The following is a 17,509-nucleotide window of genomic DNA, read 5'->3' as shown; positions in this document are numbered from 1 at the left end:
ACACACATACACACCAGCACAAAGATGAATCAGTTACAGTGTGGTCAAACAGCTGTGGTTAGACAGCAAACACAACAGGAATAAAACTCAGCTGCTGTTGTCATGCAGTGTGTATTGAAGCTGGACTGCACCGTCATCTTTCTTACCTGGTTTGCAGGCTCTTAATGCGACACAGCATATCCAAGTGACCGGCAGAGTACTGTTCAATCACATCCTTGACATCATAAGGACGCAGCGTCTCTTTAAACTTCTTCTTGGCTACATGGAACTTCATTATCCTGGGTGAACAGGAGGGATTTTCATAATCAGCCACAAGGGGGAGCTCTAATACAGTCAGTACAAATGACCTGCAGCGACTCATCAAGCTAAGATATTTCACAGACTGTAGCTATTGAAAACAAATCAAAGCCTACCTTTAATTTTTTTGTTTTGAAAAGTACTCAGAATGTGTTGCTGCATGCCAACATCCTGTTTCTTCACACCAATTCAAACAGCCTGACACCTGAACAATCACTTCACTGGACCTTATAAAAACATCCAGTGAGGTTGTGGTTGTTTTTTTTAGCTGTGTGAGTGTAAAACTATCGCTCTGAAAAATCAGCTCTCTGAGTTAATGCACCTGTGGAGCCTCAAGGCCAAATTCAAGGGAAATTGGCAGAATGTGTGAGTCTCTGAGTCCTCAAGTGGAGAGAGAAAGGAACAGGCAAGGATGGAGAGCAGTTAAACTAAGCATTAGAGTGGAGTAGTTTTTGAAAAACATAAATCATTTAATATGCTCAGGTATTGTGTTTTGAATGCAAAAAATAAATCAATAAAATAAAATGTGAATGTAGTTAGGGGTACAGCTAAAAAAACTTTAGGATGATTGTAGCTAGCTTCTGTTATAATATGAATTTTATTTATTTTTAAATTTATTTTTGTTATAAAACGCTGTGGGCTGAGCCATACGGTACCCTGAATGATAGTTCAAAATTAATATTTGATTAAGTTACTAATGTGGGTGTAAAATTTAGTTTAAATTACAATATAAACCTTTCCTAAATCCAATCTTTTGTTTAGATTTGATCATGGTTTATATTTTTAAAACAAACTTAACCATAATTCACATGTATTTAAGATTTAATTCTTGCTGGCACGACCCAGACTTTCAGTATTTTTTATTACTGCATCCGACAGAATATGTTTCTTTTGTGTCGCATCATAGCTAGCACACAGTGTCCTTGTGGCGTGATCAGTTTGCATGGCCCTGCAGTGTTAATGCTCCCACTAACCATATTTCCTGTCTCCCAACAGTCACACGAACCAAAAATGATCTAAAAATAACCTTACAAAAAAATCTTCCGGTCACTTTAATCTCCTGAGCATGTTCAATCAGGAGAGCTGCTGGAAGGCGAGGGGTTGCAATCAGGGTTTGTTTGCATGCAACCTTGGCAGGATAAAAAATACAGTGATTCTTGGATTGATGGATGAAAAAAGTCTCAGTTGTTTCGCCTCACCTGACAGCTCTAATGACAGACTTGATAGAGGGCAGCAAGTCCTCAACCGAGATCTCGCAGTGACAGCCCTTCTCATCAAAACCATCCTCCCCTGCCATGTTGGATTCTGCTGCTTGGAAGAGAGGTCACAGAAGAGGAGGACTGTTCAGATTGTGTTTGTTGATCACTGATGACATTTTACATGAATGCAAAAAAACAGATCACTGTGAGGCAGGAACTCAGACAATATGGTTGCATGTGTTGCATTAGTCTTTTTAATACTCCAGTTTAGATTTAGTCACTAATCAGATTCCTTCCGCCTGCCTCCAAAAAAGCACCTATTTTTATTATCATTGTTTCACTTGAAAATCACGACTATGGCAATGTTTTGGCATTGCAACTAATTATTGCTAATAGGAGCAGTGAAATTCCTTCCTCCATGTCCTTTACCAATGCTGTTATGTGATGTGCAAAAAAATGTAAAGCTTCATTTTCTGGCCTCTTGAGGGAAATGACACAAGTTAAGTAGTAACCAAGTCCTTGTTGTTATGGGAAAAATGTTAGCAAACAGTTTCATAATTACACATCCAGCAGACATCTAGAGCAACATTACCATTAATTGTGTGATGAATTGAGCCCAATATTCACTCTTTTAGCTTTGTTTGAGTCCCCACCAACTCCTGCTGGAAATATCTGTCTCTTTAGCTGCTAAATGCTCCACTTTGTTCACCAGCTCTGTCTGTCTGTTGTTCAGTGCTGGGCTGGTAGCATGCAGTGTGTTTTTAAGTGGAAAAAACTGCCTGATGTTGATGAAAATTGATGAGAAAACCAAAACAATGAGCTGAAAGAGGTTAAAGAGGCTAAACTGCTCCATAGAACTGCAGAGTCAAACTAGAATCTCTGTTGGTTCATTATTACAAGCGACCCCTTTCACATTACACATAGTTATTTGAACCATTGTTACTATAAAAATATTTATTAGTGCAGCTTTAAGAAACCTGACTAAGGGTGTCAAGCAAAAATTTGGCTGCATTTACACATTTTGGATTTACATGGATCTCTCTCAAGGTCTGATTACTGTGATACTAGGGATTACATCAGTTCACAACAGTGCATGCAAAGACACATTCAATTTGACTGGGATCAAATGAATTGAATTGAGAGTAAAAGACACACAGATAGACCAATCTGATCTGACAGACTGTTTACTGCAGACTAGCAGTAAAAAACAGGCCTCTGGTGTGCCTGCAGACATAGAGCTAACAGTGCAACATTGTGATAATGCAGCTCTGTTTATGGGCCTCTTGAGTTATGACACCCTGAGGAGGTAAGAGGATGGGTTACAGTACAAGAGCTCGACTGCAGGGGCAAACTTTTTGTTCTGCTTAACCAAATATTACAATTTGGATTAGCATCACTTCCTGTAGTAGTGCACAGCATGTAGGATCTGCATGTGCTGAAGTGTTTGTGTGTGATACACTCAGTTCTACCTACTGATTAATAAGCTAGAGAGTGACTGGGATAGGGTGTATCACCTGATGAAAATGTATGTGCTGATTTATGATTTGCTCCCTTAAATCATTAAAATAACTTATTTCACATTAAGAATGACTTGTGATTTTGCTACAATGAAAGGAGAGGCTTTCTATCATCTAACATCTCATTTAGCCAACATGTCAGTGACAGTGAATGATCAGAAGGAGCGTGGCTAACCAGCCAACCAGTTTGGTTTTGGCTTGCTTGGTTACTGATTCCGCTCCACCAGCAGGCCTAAGCCAGCTGGCTAGCTCTGACACCCCATATGGCTGCTGAAGCTCACCACTCTCACCTTCCATCAATCCATCAGTTCACCCACAAATATCATTTGGCCATTTACCCAAGAGGGCTTGCCAGGCCGGCACTGCAAGGCCAAAGCAAGGAAGTGCAAAAGGCCATTAACATTCTTCCACTCAGCTGCCTGAATTAGTGGGCAAAACCAGTTCTAGTGGGTTGGACAGTCAGCCAATAAGTCTCAATTAGTCTCAGTAACATGTAGTGAAACTGGAGGATTCACTTATCACATGCCTGGACTTAAATAATGCAACATTTTGGGAAATATTGTATACTTATTTGTTTTTGCTGAGGGTTAGATGAGAAAATTGATACCACTCTCATGGTGGTAATCATGAGACATGAAAGTAGTATCCTCTAATCTCACTCAGCAAGAATTTCCCAAAATGTCAGACTATTTGGGCATGTGATTTTTGTGTTTCATTACAATTCAGCTGCATCAAAATGTGGAATGACGGGACAGAGTCACTCACCATCAGTGGTTGAGCGGGACTGGCTCTTAAGGCGGAGTGAGGGTCTGAAGCGCGTGCGGTCATTAAAGCTCCAGCTCTTCTGCACCTTGGTTGGGCTGGTGCCCTCTGTACCGGCATCCGCCACTGGAGACCGCCGGTCATTCACTGAGGATGTCTGCCTGTTTTTGATGCTCTGACCTCGGGGACTCGCCATCCTCACCCGCTCCTTGAAGCTCAACTTCTGGCTGTAGAGTGAAAAGGGGATGAACAGAGGTACAGAGGGGAGTTGGAGTGAGGAGAAGAATAAGGGAATGACGGTGTGAAGAGGTGGAATGAAAGACAGATAAAGATATGTTAATGATGTAAGTTTCAGGTCAACAACTTATCAAAGACTTTTGGCAAAATGCTGTTGTTCATTTAATGCATCAGTCATCATCCAGAACTTTATCAAGTAATAGGGTGAAGGGCTGCAGGACAAGATGGAGAAAGACCAGCATGCATTGCAGCATTGCATCATTGCTTTACACAAAATGCATGCTCAGGTTATAATAATGCTTCAACTGTGTATTTGTGTCTCAATGTGTGTTTTCATATTTTATCAGCTTGCATCTTAGTATCAGGCAATTCTGCTCATGTCACATTCTCATATTATATGGTAACATCACACTATTACTTTGTATGTTACTTAATATACCCCACAGCAAATCACCATTTAAAGCCATAATTACAACAGCTGACTCAAAATTACTGTGTAATGTGCCCCCAAAAGTTGAGATTATGGAAGAAAATGAATTAATAATACTTGTGAGAATTGAACAGAGTGATGAAATGCAGTGAAAGTAGGGAAATGGCTGATTTTATGTTTCTGAAGATAATGATTGCATGCAAAGTGCACAGGCAACAGGCATGGCTCATTTAAAAACAATCAATGAAAAGGTGTTGTATATGGGATTTAACATGTGTGGCTTTACTTTAATGAATAAGGGTAGCCATATTCAATTTATTTTTCTTATTGTACTGTATGTGTTTAGCCTGCCTGTGGAACTGATCAAGCCCATTTATTCCTAAATCCTTATAAAGTGGTCGCAAATATATAGTTCCATCTGTTAAAAAGGCTAAATAATTTCCCAAAACAGCTGGGCACTGTAGTTTTTAGTAAGTTGCTTAAACAGGAGTGAAGATTGCATTGGTTGAGGACTATTTTTAGGCGTGGATTAATACACATTTGGTGCTCTAGTGAGTATTTCTGGCAGTAGGATGGTGTATGTGGGATTGAATAATGTCACCAAGTACAACAGTATGGCTCACTGATGTGTTTTTAATAGTTTTTGAACAACAATGGAGCTCTATGAGGAATAAGATATAGTATCAGGCTTTGGCTTCACAGACAATACCTGTTAGCAGGATTAATTCATTGATGGGTTTAGTCTTTTCATGGGAAAGTGTTCTTTAAAGTGGCTGTGAATATAATGTAGAGCCACATGTGATGGGTTTGTGAGTGATTGGCAGTGACAAGTCATCACTAGTGCTAGGGATAGTACCACAGAGTTTAAAAGTTGTATCTGGGATATGGAAAATGGAGTGTAATATGTAGACTAGATGCAACACAAGGAGCTGTGCGAAGAAAAAAAATAATAGCGGTCTATGACGCAAAATAATTTTCATCTCTCTACAGTCAGAAAAAAGCTTAGAAAAGTTCATTACTGCACAGGATCTACTACTGAAAATGAAACCTGACAACCATTCTGAGAGCAGACATAGTTAAAAACAAAATCACAACAAGCAGAAGTAGCGCATTGCTCAGGCAAAGATCAAACAAAGGCAGATAGTATATTACTATAAATGCAACTGATGTCCCCCTGCCAGTTTTTATTACACTGCCCCATCTGAGGCTGCAGCCTCCTACAGATACCCATGCACCAGGAATTAGTCAGCATTCTCAAAGAAAAGACGTCATGTAACAGGGGAGCATAAATGCTGTGTACCTATGTTTCCGAGTGGTACACCTCCTCAGTAGCTTCTGTTTATTACTATGATTTTTACTAAAAAAATCAGGGAGAGATAGACATACGGTGATATCAGTGTTACATGATGCAGAAACAGAGGAGAGAAAATATATACCTCTGAATGTTTTTTGGATGAAATAGTGCACTTTTTTACCCTTATTAAACTTTTTACTTTGACCCTTGTGCTTCTTACTACTTATTTTCTTATTCTATGTTGTATTAAATCAACCTGAGTGTCAGTTAAATGCCTGACATGTAAATGCAATAATCCTCTCTTAGACTGTATGTATAAAGGCTATGAAGTATAAAGTAATACAGCAGAGTTACTGCTGGCGCTTCATTTTGTCGACCACTGACATTTAGAAGCAGCAGAACGGAGGCAATTGAGCTTAGAGGAAAATGAACATCTACAGCACCATCTGAAAAAGGCTGCAATTTGGTGACTCACGCACCTCATGTCGATATCCCTCATTTAACTATGTGAATTCAGCTGGGCCATGGCAACAAGTGCTTGAGTCACCAGTGTGAGGCCAGTAACATTTAGACAGACACTTGTGGGTTCACTGAGGGTATTAAGATGTAGACTTGTTTTTTTTTATCCTATAGCTGTGTTTTATCACTGTGCTTCTGTGATATAGTACTTTGAAGAATTAACAAATTTAGCTAATAAATAAAGTAAGGCAGCTCCAGTTGCACTGTATCCTGTGGCTGTTAATCTCCTCTCTAGCTCTGCAGTGGAGAGGAGATGTAAATAGTCGAGTCGGGGGTATGTGAAAAAAAAAGAACATAGGTGGAGGCTGTAGCTCTCCTCCCTCGTTCTCAAGACATGAAGGAGAGTGCGTGGGATGAATTCTTGTTCTAGACTGTGCGCAGGCGAGACTGATCCTCTAAAATTTCAACCTGTTTAATTTGGTTATTTTATTGATATTTCAAATGCTTGCAACGTGGTATAGTTCATATATGACACCACACTGAGGGGAAAAACTGTACGTCTGCCTTCAGGTTGCTGTGGTGATTTGCAGACAAATTTTTACTCAGTGTTTCATAACTGCAAACATAACATATTACATCACTCAGCCCTCAATGCCCTGAATGCTGTCCTCCCCAAATTATTCAAAAAATGCATTAGCTAAAAGACAAGCATCGGGAGCAGTGATATTTTCATTTGAAAATTTTGCAATATAAACACAGACTCATACAATATATAATTTCTAATAAGAGTATAATAGATAACTGAGGCAGGGGTGGTTAAAGATTGTGGGTATGTGTATGTGTGAATGATTGTATTTGGCTTTAAGTGTACCTTAGCATGTGCATGTATGTATGTTTTTTTGGAGAAGAGGGCAAGTGATAAAAAAAGAAAGATAGACCAAAGCAAACAAATCATAAAGAGTGTTTGTGTAAAAGTTGCTATTAGCAGCCAATTTCATCACCCACAGCCTTAAATACTTCCAGTTACAGTGACTTTATGTTCTCAGTGACAGTGTAGTTCACACAGAAATGGGGCAACAGGAGTCTGTAGGTTTATAATGCTTGATATTTTCCCCCAAAAGGGCCAGGTATCATGGGATTTTTTGATACAAGTGCAGATACAAAACCTGAGCTTGAGTACAGTTACCAAAACAATTTTGGATACATTATTTTATTTATCTTTACATTAATGATGAAAAGATGACGTGTAACGTGAAAGGGGTCGCTTGTAACAAGGAACCTGTAGAAAATTATCACACTGCATTTCCCCTCAGCTCTACAGGGTGTTTTAGTGTCTTTCAGAAATTTTTGCTTTACTGATGCAACTTTATTGTTTTGGTTCAGTCAATCCTGCAACTGTAAAGCGCTATTAAAACCACAGTATGCTACCGAACAACAGACAAAGTTAGTGACTATCTGGTGAACATAATTGAGCATTTAGCAGCTAAAGAGCCAGATATTTCCCTTCAGGAGTGGGTGGAAACCAAACCAGAGCTATATATATATATATATATATATATATATATATAGCTCTGGCTATATATATATATATATATATATATATATATATATACTGAACATATCAACTAAGTATGTCAGTGTTGCTTACAGGTTGTTGCACTGCCCCCAAGTGGCCAAAATAACCAACAAATGCAAATTTAAGGAATATAACATGTTTTCCTACTAAATCCTTTCTTATATGTTCAACAAAAGAAGCCACAAAAAGATCTCAAATGTTTAATTTCCCTTTACACAAGCAGCCGTACATGAACTACTGCCTATGTAAAATGTTAAATAATAAAAAAGTCAAAAATTTAACTCAAGAAATGAGTAACGTTCTGTCACATTTCTGCTTGTCTTCCTCCTCTTCTTCTTTCTTTCCGCTTTCACACACTGTCCAAGTCCCTATATTCACAATTCTGACTTCACCGTATTTGCATCTTCCACCAACAACCTGCTGGCTTTACTCCACTACCAGCGTCTAGACACCGGGGAATTCTGTCCTATCTCCTGTCATAATGTGTCATAATGGGCCGTTGCTTAACGTAGACGACTCACAATGACGGAGTCTAAACAACAGAGTCTTTCTCTGTTGCTAACCTCAATAAATATCTTTATAACCTTCCAGTTGATCTCTCCATCTTAAGTAATCTGATCAGAAAATGAGTAAACAAGATTACGAGTCTGAACAGAAATGAGATTCCAATTTTTTGGACTGGTCAGTTTTCAGGTTTGATACCCAGTCTTACCTCTGAATTATGGAGCTACAACATGATGGAAAACAGTGAATGTGCAGTCAAACAGCAGAGTCACAAACCTTGTGGTCGACTCTCCCTGCTCCTTCCTGGAGTTGACAGATGAAAAGAAGAAGAAACAGTTACATTAGAAAACATTCTTTCATAATAGTCAAGTATTCATTTAGTGATCAACAGTGTTGCTTATAGGACCATACTAGTGCTTTTGCATGTTTTAGCCCATTCACTAGTAATCACATATACTTTACATTACAGCTAAGCATTGCTACGGTGGTTTAGAAAAGTCATCGCATTTTTTATCACCATTTTAGACCTTTTATTCATTCTGAACAATATGAAAATCTATTGAAACCTGCATAAGCTGTGTCATCACAGTGAACATCAAGTATGAATTGTCAAAGTAGCATTATTGTTATGGGGCAAATCAATCTTCATCTTAACTGCATTAGCACATAATGATAAATGAACATTGATAAAAAGGAATGCAGAAATGAGGAATTTGTAAAAAAAAAAAAAAAAAAAAAAACAAACAAAAACTGAATAGCCTGAATGCGAAAATGGTTTGAAGTTAAGGAGCTAAAACCTGCACTTTAAACACTATGGTATGGTCCTCTAAGTCAGCATGGAATTTCGCATTAAGGGCTTTGTCAGCAATTGCTGCTTTTACAAATGTAGATAATTTGAAGGTAGCAACACATCGATCAATAACAAGCATTCCATGGGAACTAGATCTTAACAAATAGCAGGCCCACTATAGACATGCAGGTCAATGCAGTACGGTCCAGGCAAAACTAAGGAAGCACTTGCAACAAGAGAGGATAGTGAAAATGTATTCACTTAATTACTTTAAGAAGTGTCTTTGTAATCTGAGGGTGTGTTTTGTACATAATGACTATGTTAAGTTCATTATGACTGTATAACTGTATGCAATATGCAATGCAGATGGCTTTCCCAATATTTCCAGGCTCCCAAGACAGGTTTCCAGGCAACGTCATTGTGAGATGTGCAAACAAGCTGGGGGTAACTAACCAAAATTAGGAGTTTATGAGAAGATCAGCATAGGAAATGTTTTTTTGTGCCTTCAAGAGCACAAATTGCAAAAATAATGGTTTGAAAATGTTCAATATCCCAAGAGAGGGCAGAATTAGCAATTTGCATCAAGCAATCTGGTCAAAGCCATGGATTTTAATAAGGGTGTGGTAGCAAACAGATGTTTTAACGTCTAGCTCTATAATCAATGCATCAGTTGATCAGTTTTTAAATGGAGGTGGAAGAGTGCTTTGGATGTTTATAAAAAAAGAGAAAAAAAACACTAACAGGTGTGCAGTGTCTGTTTTCATGACCCCCTGCAGCTGAAAAATAATATTCATCAAAGCAAGACAGGCAACAAGATGCCCCTATAGCCACAAGTGGCAATTACAGGATAGTGGAGCATTGAATTTCCCTTCATTGCTGGTGAGGTACACTGTGTTTTTGAATGTTTGTCTTTGACATGCTAAAATGTAGTGTAACAGTATAGCATAAGTAGAGAAGTGATTAAAGAACAACTTATACACATAATATAACAACAAAAAGTGACTGTACATATAATTCTAAAAAGTGGACTAGAGTTACGTTACTCTTTAGGTCAGTGAAATCACTGAGTAATGTAAGTTACACAGCAATATCTATCTAAAGTTTGCTAACATTAGCTATCATGATAATCATTGTCTACTGGTCATCCCAGACCATGTAATGCCAACAAAAAAAAAGAGCAAGGGTGTGTTTTGCTCATAAATTCAACTTTTCATTTGTAAGAAGAAGAATATTATATAGTCTTGCTTTAAATCCTGTTATCACACTTGGTTATGATTGATGTTTTGCCAGTAGGCCTATACACTGCAGTCACCTGATATGGCAAAAGCATTTTGTATAACAGGCCTTTTTAAAAAATGCTACCCTTACATGTGTGTGGGTGTTTTTAGCGTGTGCTGCCAGTTGATTATTAGACACAGGTCATTTCTCACTACCTGCAAGAGCTAGTTTTAGTAGTCTCAGTCTGCATTATTGTCTATACTAGCTGAATTATGTATTATGTTAGCTGCTAGAGCCGACAGATGTGTAATTAAAACATTATTGGAAATGCATGGGGATGAATGCCACATACAAATTTACCTCTAAACAGTAATTATACTACTTTATAGCAAGTTGCTCTATGTATAAATAATGAAAATGTTCATAAAAGCGATCATGACATCATGGGAATGAGTTTTCTACCCCCCTGCTGTGTGCACATCCTCGATTGTATGCAAATGGAAAACCCTCTATAGTGATCTATACTGTATATGCATATATAGATATGCTAGCTGCCAAAAGCTGCTGACTACTGTACCCCTAAACTACTGTACTGATGGCATCTGTGCTAGATGATCAATTTAAGGAGAATGAAGTCCTGCAAATTCAAAAAAGCTTAACTGGCTCATTGAGGCCACAATTGGTATCATAAATAGATACAAAAAAATTGCTGCCTCAGTCCCTCAAAGTGACAGCAGTGAAAATCCCTGGCTCACTGAGCATTCAACTGACTCTGGTCAAACACAGAGCCTCACTCAGTATGAATGCCATGGCGGAATAAAATGTTCATTTATATAATAGCAGCAAAATTTAAGAGTTGTTGAGAGATATCTTAGAAGTCAGTGTTTTCTGTTAATTCAAGCAAGTTGAGATTAACGGAGCCTGGAAATTATTAGTCTTTTTGATGGCTGTGAATCATTTTCTTATAAGAAAAAAGAAATTCAATTCAACAATCAATGCATTTATGTGTTCAATAAAGAGAACAAATCAGATACATTAAACAGAAAGACAGAGCACAAAAAAGTGAAAAAGGCTGAATATTTTTTTTTTAAAAGTATATGAACTTAAAATGTACATAAGTGAAGTACAAAAGAGTGGCACAGACACCAAATACAGACACCAGCTGCCATAATTGTACCTACTTTGTAGGGCTGCAGGTATGCAACGCCTTCAAGTGAGGCTTCCAGGTAGCAATGGAAACCGAGTTCTCATCAGCCGCATAACTACGCCAAACACACTGCATGCAGAATACACAAAACCAAGAAGAAGAAAAAAGTACAAAGAGGAGACCAAAAAAAAAAAAGAGATAAATGGAAAGAAAACAAAAAACAGGCCAAAGAGGAAGAAAAAGTAGAAGGAAGAAGATGAGGAGGATGAGGAGGATAGAAAAGAAAACAAATTTAAAAAGCTGATTAGTGAAAACTAAAAAACAGGTGTGTCACACGTCTGTGGTTGGAGCGGAGGTCAGGCATGGATACATGCCTGTGGGAAGGCAGGAGGCTCTCATAGTGCCGCCACGTGGCGTCCAGGTAGGGCCTGGTGCTGTCGGTGGAGTAATAACGCCATGCAGCCTGGTGCAACATGGGGATGGAAAGGATGAAGAGGAGGAGGAGGAGGTGGAGAGGAGACAAGAGAAGGTGGAGAAAGGTCAGGAAAGGGGGAGTGGGAACATAAGGTGGGAGAGAAAGTTGGGAGGGGGAAATGCCAAAGAGGAAGAAAGTGGAGAAGCATGTGGGAGGAAAGTAGGTGAGAGAGCAGAGGATGAAAAGGAAGCATATGGAGAAATATATGAGGAGGACAACGTGAGGTCAGCACTGCTAAAATTCAGAATGAAAAAACAAGGCATGTGTGAAGATCAGGCTGGGAGAGAGGAAAATGTGTGAAGCAGACAAGAGGGGGATGGCAAGAATGGGTTTGCCAAAGTGATGTTTCTGGGGCTCAAACACAGTCTGGAAGAGGCAAAAAAACTCCCAGAGATCAGAGAGCTTACTGCAAAGTGACAGATGAAGGGGCACAGGGCTGGAGAGAGTGAAACTACATGCTATGCGCTTTTTATTGGGTAGTTTCAGGGTTTTGGAGAGTCCACGGAGGAAAAAGAGAAACTGGAGAATGATAAAATCATTTAGGGATTTCAATCACATTTTGTATTTTGCAGGCATTCAGTTAACTTAGAAACTGTGGTGTATTGATTTGAATGACAGCAATATTTCATATTGAAATTGAAATACATGTCATTTACCTGGATGAGGTAGGCGGCCGGGTTTCTCCTTTTCTCAAAGTGCTTCTGTCTGTGCTGCTCCTGGACCTTCAGGGCAAAGCCTGAGCCCAGAATACCCTGATGTGATATTAGTGAGAATTAATACTGGATGCTTTTGTATGCAGATGCACAAGTATCACTCAGCTGCTGAGAATGGCACTACAACACAATTGAGACAGAAACAACAAGTGATATGTTCATTTTTCTTAAAGGAATATTTCAACAGTTTGAGGAATACACTCGTGCGTTTTCTTCTTGAGAGTTAGATAAGAAGGTCAATACTGTCACTGACTGGAAACGGGGAAACAGCAAGCCTGGCTTCATATCATTGTATCCTGTTTGAATTATTTTTCTACATGTTGTAACTACTGCTGGGATTTCCCCCAGCTTCTAGGTTTTTATTCTAAGCTAAGCTAATCACCTACACTTGTACAGTCATGAGAGTGGTATCTCAGCAAGAAAACAAATGTATGTATTTCCTAAAAATGTTAAAGTATTCCTTTAAATGGGAATTCAAAACTTTAATTAATTGACATGTACTTCTTTCTTTAGGTTACTGCTTTTCATTTATAAGAAGATTCTCATGAATTGATAGAATTTTGATAATTTCTGATTATTTGAACTAAATATAGAAAAATTAAAGGTGCCCTGTGGAGATTCCATGTAAACAAACAAAGTTATGTTTATATTCAGTGTTTCTCACCAAAACACAGTGAGTGAATCCTGAGGTCTAACAAACATGTTGAATATGCAACCTCATAAAATCTTGAATATCTTGGAATATGGAGTATTTTGAAAGCTGCATTGTTTGACTAGCGCTTCCGCACCGCCTTTCTCTGTGGCATTTCTATGATTCTTGGCACATTGCTGTCACCAACTACTGATCAACAGGGTAGCCTGAGATTGTGTAGGAGGAGCAGGAATGTGTATTACTGTCACCCGTGTGTATACATGTGCATTCTCATGCGAGCTCATCAAAACACTGCTTTATATTGGTTAAAAACTCCAGAGTACAGGGTACCTTTAAAGTAAGAATTATACATATTCAGTTCAGTCACTTCAATCTTACTGTAATTATCTAATAAAATTAAACTTAATTAGACAAAAATTATACAATTAAATGGCATCTATCAGAAAATCACTGATAAATAATATAAAAAGAAAGGAATGACTTTGGACTTTGGAGGAAAGAGTTTGGACTTACTGCTGGCAAGGCAAAGAACGAGATGCCCAGGAGGGCAAACCCTGCGGACAGCATCCGTCCTGTCCACGTCTTTGGTGTCTTGTCCCCATAACCGATGGTTGTCAGGGTGATCTGTGAAAACACATAACTAATTATTAGTTCCTGATGGATGCCTGTACCGAGGCTCTGGAAATTTAAATGAAAGAAATGTCAGTCTTGTGCGAAAATGCTGTAGGTCGATAAGAAACTTTAACTGTCAGTATTTTTGTGAATAGTGAGACTGATTTGTGATTGGTCTCACAAACCTGATATTTTCAGTATTTACCTTTATTTTCCTTTGACTAGTTTAAAATGTATTTTGGTGTGCATAGCTGTATTGTATTTGCATGCTTTATTTCATGTTGCATATTGCTTGATTTTTTGCCACATTGAGTACTGATTTGAAATGAGGCCTTCGGGCAATGCAATCACATCTGAGTGATTAGACCTGTGTGGAGGCTTTACAGGAGTGACTCTGTATGGCCTTGGTTTTAAGTACACTGATGAAAGCCTGTGGCTAAAATGTTTATTCTGTCCTGGTAAAAAAGCACAGTGTGTTCTTGTTGTCCTTCATGTGTGCTGTCTAACTTAAAGACACTTATCTGTAAAGACACAATGAGAGGCCATTTTGATAATATTACACCTTTGATTGCATTGAACCAAAGAGAAGAATAAAATGTCCTGTGTGAATGAATTGTATATGTGTACTTGGTCGCAAACGTGCTTGCAACAAACTGCCCCTTGCAGGACGAATAAAGTATTTTTGAATTGAATTGATGAAAGAAAGAGTTAATAAATGACATTTTAATACAAGAAGAAATAGATGTAATTGTGGTAATGATTTTTAGTGATGGCACATTAAAATATGACCACTAAATAGAGGCTTTCACATGTGTTTGGCAAAAGCCTGAAAATTAGCATTTAATGCCGTAATTCACAATGTAATGACAGGAGCAAATAAACCTGGCTGTGAACTGGAACTGCTCGCTAAACTCCTTGCTTGCCTTCAGTACTCCGTCTGTCTGAGTGTCTGTCTGACTCTTTATCTATTTATCTATCTCCCTGTTTTGGCAGACTGTTCAATCTGGATTACCTTTCATTCAGGCTCTGATTGCCAAGCACGACAAAGGCAGCTGAAGCCATTTGGTACCATTATGACATTTTGAGCCAGTATGAAAATGGTGGTTAATGGAGCTGTGCAGGGCTAATGTTTATGGAGGAGCTATCAAAGCTCAGAAGCAACAACAAACTGAATAGGAAAAGATGTTGGCAAGAACACCATTTGTCAGTGTCCACTGCAGGACACATTCATGTAAAGAGATAACTATATCAAGTGAAGATGTGTGAGGTCTGCTGCAAAGAACTGTAACTCTGACTTGTCCGGTTGCCCAAGAAACCTAGTCCAGCACAGACAGTGAAAAAAGCATCAATTTAAGAAATCCAAGCGATAGCTACAGATTATTGGAGGTGGATTGATGGGAATGAAAATATGTCTGGCATATGTAAAATACACCATTTCCATTATCAGCTTTTACAGAATGCTGGCAGCCAGAATGACAGATATTCCTTAAAACTCACCGTGCCCCACCACAAGGCATCAGCGTAGGTAGCAAACTCCTTGTTGAACTTGTTCTCGACAAGGTAGACGAGGAATGAAGAGAAGATGAGAACCAAGAAGCCAATGTACCAGGCGGTCACCAGTTCCTGCAGGCAGAGGTCAAAACTGGCATTCAGAGAGTAATCATAGGGGAAAAAAAGAGGATTTTGATAATGCACACCCACTTTGGCATATGAAAATACAATATAGATCAACCTTAATCGGCTTTTCTATGAACGTGGGGAACAAAAGTTCCTACAAAATAGAATGAGCGGGTGATAAAAGTGAAAGTTATGACCCTATATTGAATCTGTGTTTTACAGTAAATCCGCTTCAGTCACCTCAAATTATTTTCTAACACGAAGGTACAATCCTTTTGCTTTTAAAGTAGGCTGAGAGCTTTTCACATACAAAAGTTTTAGATAGATGGATAGATCGATACTTTATACACACACAGAGGAATATATTCCTTAATTGACAATATTACCATCAACACTGATTAGACATCCACATAAAATGTGGAAATTTCCCTTTAAGTTTATGGTAAAAGTAGGGTTAGTTGATTGCATGGACATTTCATTTGTTTTAGAGGTGTTTAGGAGAAGGTTTGACTTCTCACACCAATTTAGGAAGTAGAAGTAGTAGTAGTAGCAGTTGTAGTAGAACTGGCCCATGCTCCCCAACCCCCATAATGAAGTACCTATTAGGGAAAGCACTAGTGCAAGAGTCAGTGTGCAAAATAAACAATAAAGATGATAAACCACATCCCTGGGGGGAGCCTGTGCAAGTGATCATTTTGTCAGAGAGTGACATACCTACTCTGACTACTCTGCTAGATTCTACAGCTAAGAAAATCGACAATCCATGAAATCAAGTCAGCTTCAAGTGAAAATTCTGTAGCCAATATGTCTGCTAAAATACTGGGTTGAATAGAGTTAAAAGCAGATGAAAAGTCCACAAATAAAATATTAGCATGAGTCTTTGGTTTCTCAAGGTGAGTGTGCAATAAGTGCAATAGAGTCAAAATTGCATCTTATTGCAAATATAGATGATTCTACCTACAGTATTCTACCTATCAGTAAGATGATGTTGTCATGAGGAAATCACATTTAAATGGAACTCAGAGTAGTTTGAGGCAAAAACATGAAGTCATTAGTACTAACCAGATCAACAAAGCACAGTTGATCTCCCTGACCTACAGTAGATTTCTGCTACCCGGCCCAAACCCAACAGACCCCAGCAGAGTATCAGGTTTTGAGTTTTGTTCAGCCATTTGTTGTGTAAAGCTTAGAGCTCGGGCCAGGATCAAGTTTGTTTTTTTGTTTTTTTTCAAATGTAATTTATGAAGAAATTTTTTTCTTTCCCACTCTGACTGTGCCAGCCAGTAGATCCACAATCCCCAGTGAGAAGATTGAAAGAGTAGCCAATATGCTGCATTAGCCTGGTGAGCTACCAGTAAGTAATGGATAAGATAAAGCAAAAATATAGCCCTAGGTCTCAAATTCTTTAGTTTTATTAGTGTTATTAAGTTTGTTTGTCAGGGCCCATGTACAAAAACATTCATCTCATACAGAGAAAAGGGATGCTTTGACCAGATTTAGCTACTGGCTACTTTCCATCTGCAGTCTCTTGGCAGGAAGACACAGGTCAGGTTCAGGTCTCAAACTTACCAGTAGGGTTCAGCTGGGTCGGGTCTTCAAAACAAATGTCCAGACAAGGTTTGAACTCTAACCTGACCACCAAACTACACTGCCTTACAACATAACATAAAAGAGCTGACAATCTACTGTCAAGACCCATAAATCTGTTGCTACTGCTGTAGCTGATGTTAACCACTGGCCACTGGCTTCCACTACACTGAAAATGGACAATGCACCTCAGTCTTCACCCATACATCACCCATATACTATCTGCTCTGTCTGTCGCTCACTGCTGGTGGTGGCTACACTGATAGATGGATACACTGCAATTTAAAAAATGCACCATCTACCCCAGCTTTCATCCATACTGTATGCTATTCAATTCAAAGTGTCAGTCACCTCTATTGTATTGGGATCAAGGCAGAAATGTCAGAAACAAAATCCAGAAACCTAAACAAATATAATCAAAAC

At 38.6% G+C, this 17,509-nt stretch overlaps 1 protein-coding gene across 8 annotated transcripts in view; it reads right to left on the bottom strand.

Annotated features, from left to right (window-relative positions):
• The window catches only part of kcnq5b (potassium voltage-gated channel, KQT-like subfamily, member 5b), a 118,241-nt gene that overhangs the window by 5,199 nt on the left and 95,533 nt on the right, over positions 1-17,509 (bottom strand). For 2 of the 8 annotated variants that reach the window (XM_067584354.1, XM_067584357.1), the window contains exons 5-13: positions 15,380-15,505; positions 13,784-13,894; positions 12,562-12,657; positions 11,465-11,559; positions 8,552-8,578; positions 5,743-5,799; positions 3,779-4,002; positions 1,497-1,608; positions 147-278 (exon numbers count right to left, since the gene is read on the bottom strand). In XM_067584354.1, the coding sequence (XP_067440455.1) occupies positions 147-278; positions 1,497-1,608; positions 3,779-4,002; positions 5,743-5,799; positions 8,552-8,578; positions 11,465-11,559; positions 12,562-12,657; positions 13,784-13,894; positions 15,380-15,505 (980 nt within the window). Of the gene's footprint in view, positions 1-146; positions 279-1,496; positions 1,609-3,778; positions 4,003-5,742; positions 5,800-8,551; positions 8,579-11,464; positions 11,560-11,804; positions 11,894-12,561; positions 12,658-13,783; positions 13,895-15,379; positions 15,506-17,509 lie in introns of all 8 variants that reach the window. The other 6 variants (XM_067584355.1, XM_067584358.1, XM_067584356.1 and 3 more) reach the window with 4 other exon arrangements.

This window comes from Thunnus thynnus, chromosome 3 (assembly GCF_963924715.1).
Source record: "Thunnus thynnus chromosome 3, fThuThy2.1, whole genome shotgun sequence".
Classification (NCBI taxonomy): Eukaryota; Metazoa; Chordata; class Actinopteri; order Scombriformes; family Scombridae; genus Thunnus; species Thunnus thynnus.
The sequence above is the reverse complement of the archived record's forward strand: the minus strand, read 5'-3'. Positions and strand labels throughout refer to the sequence as shown.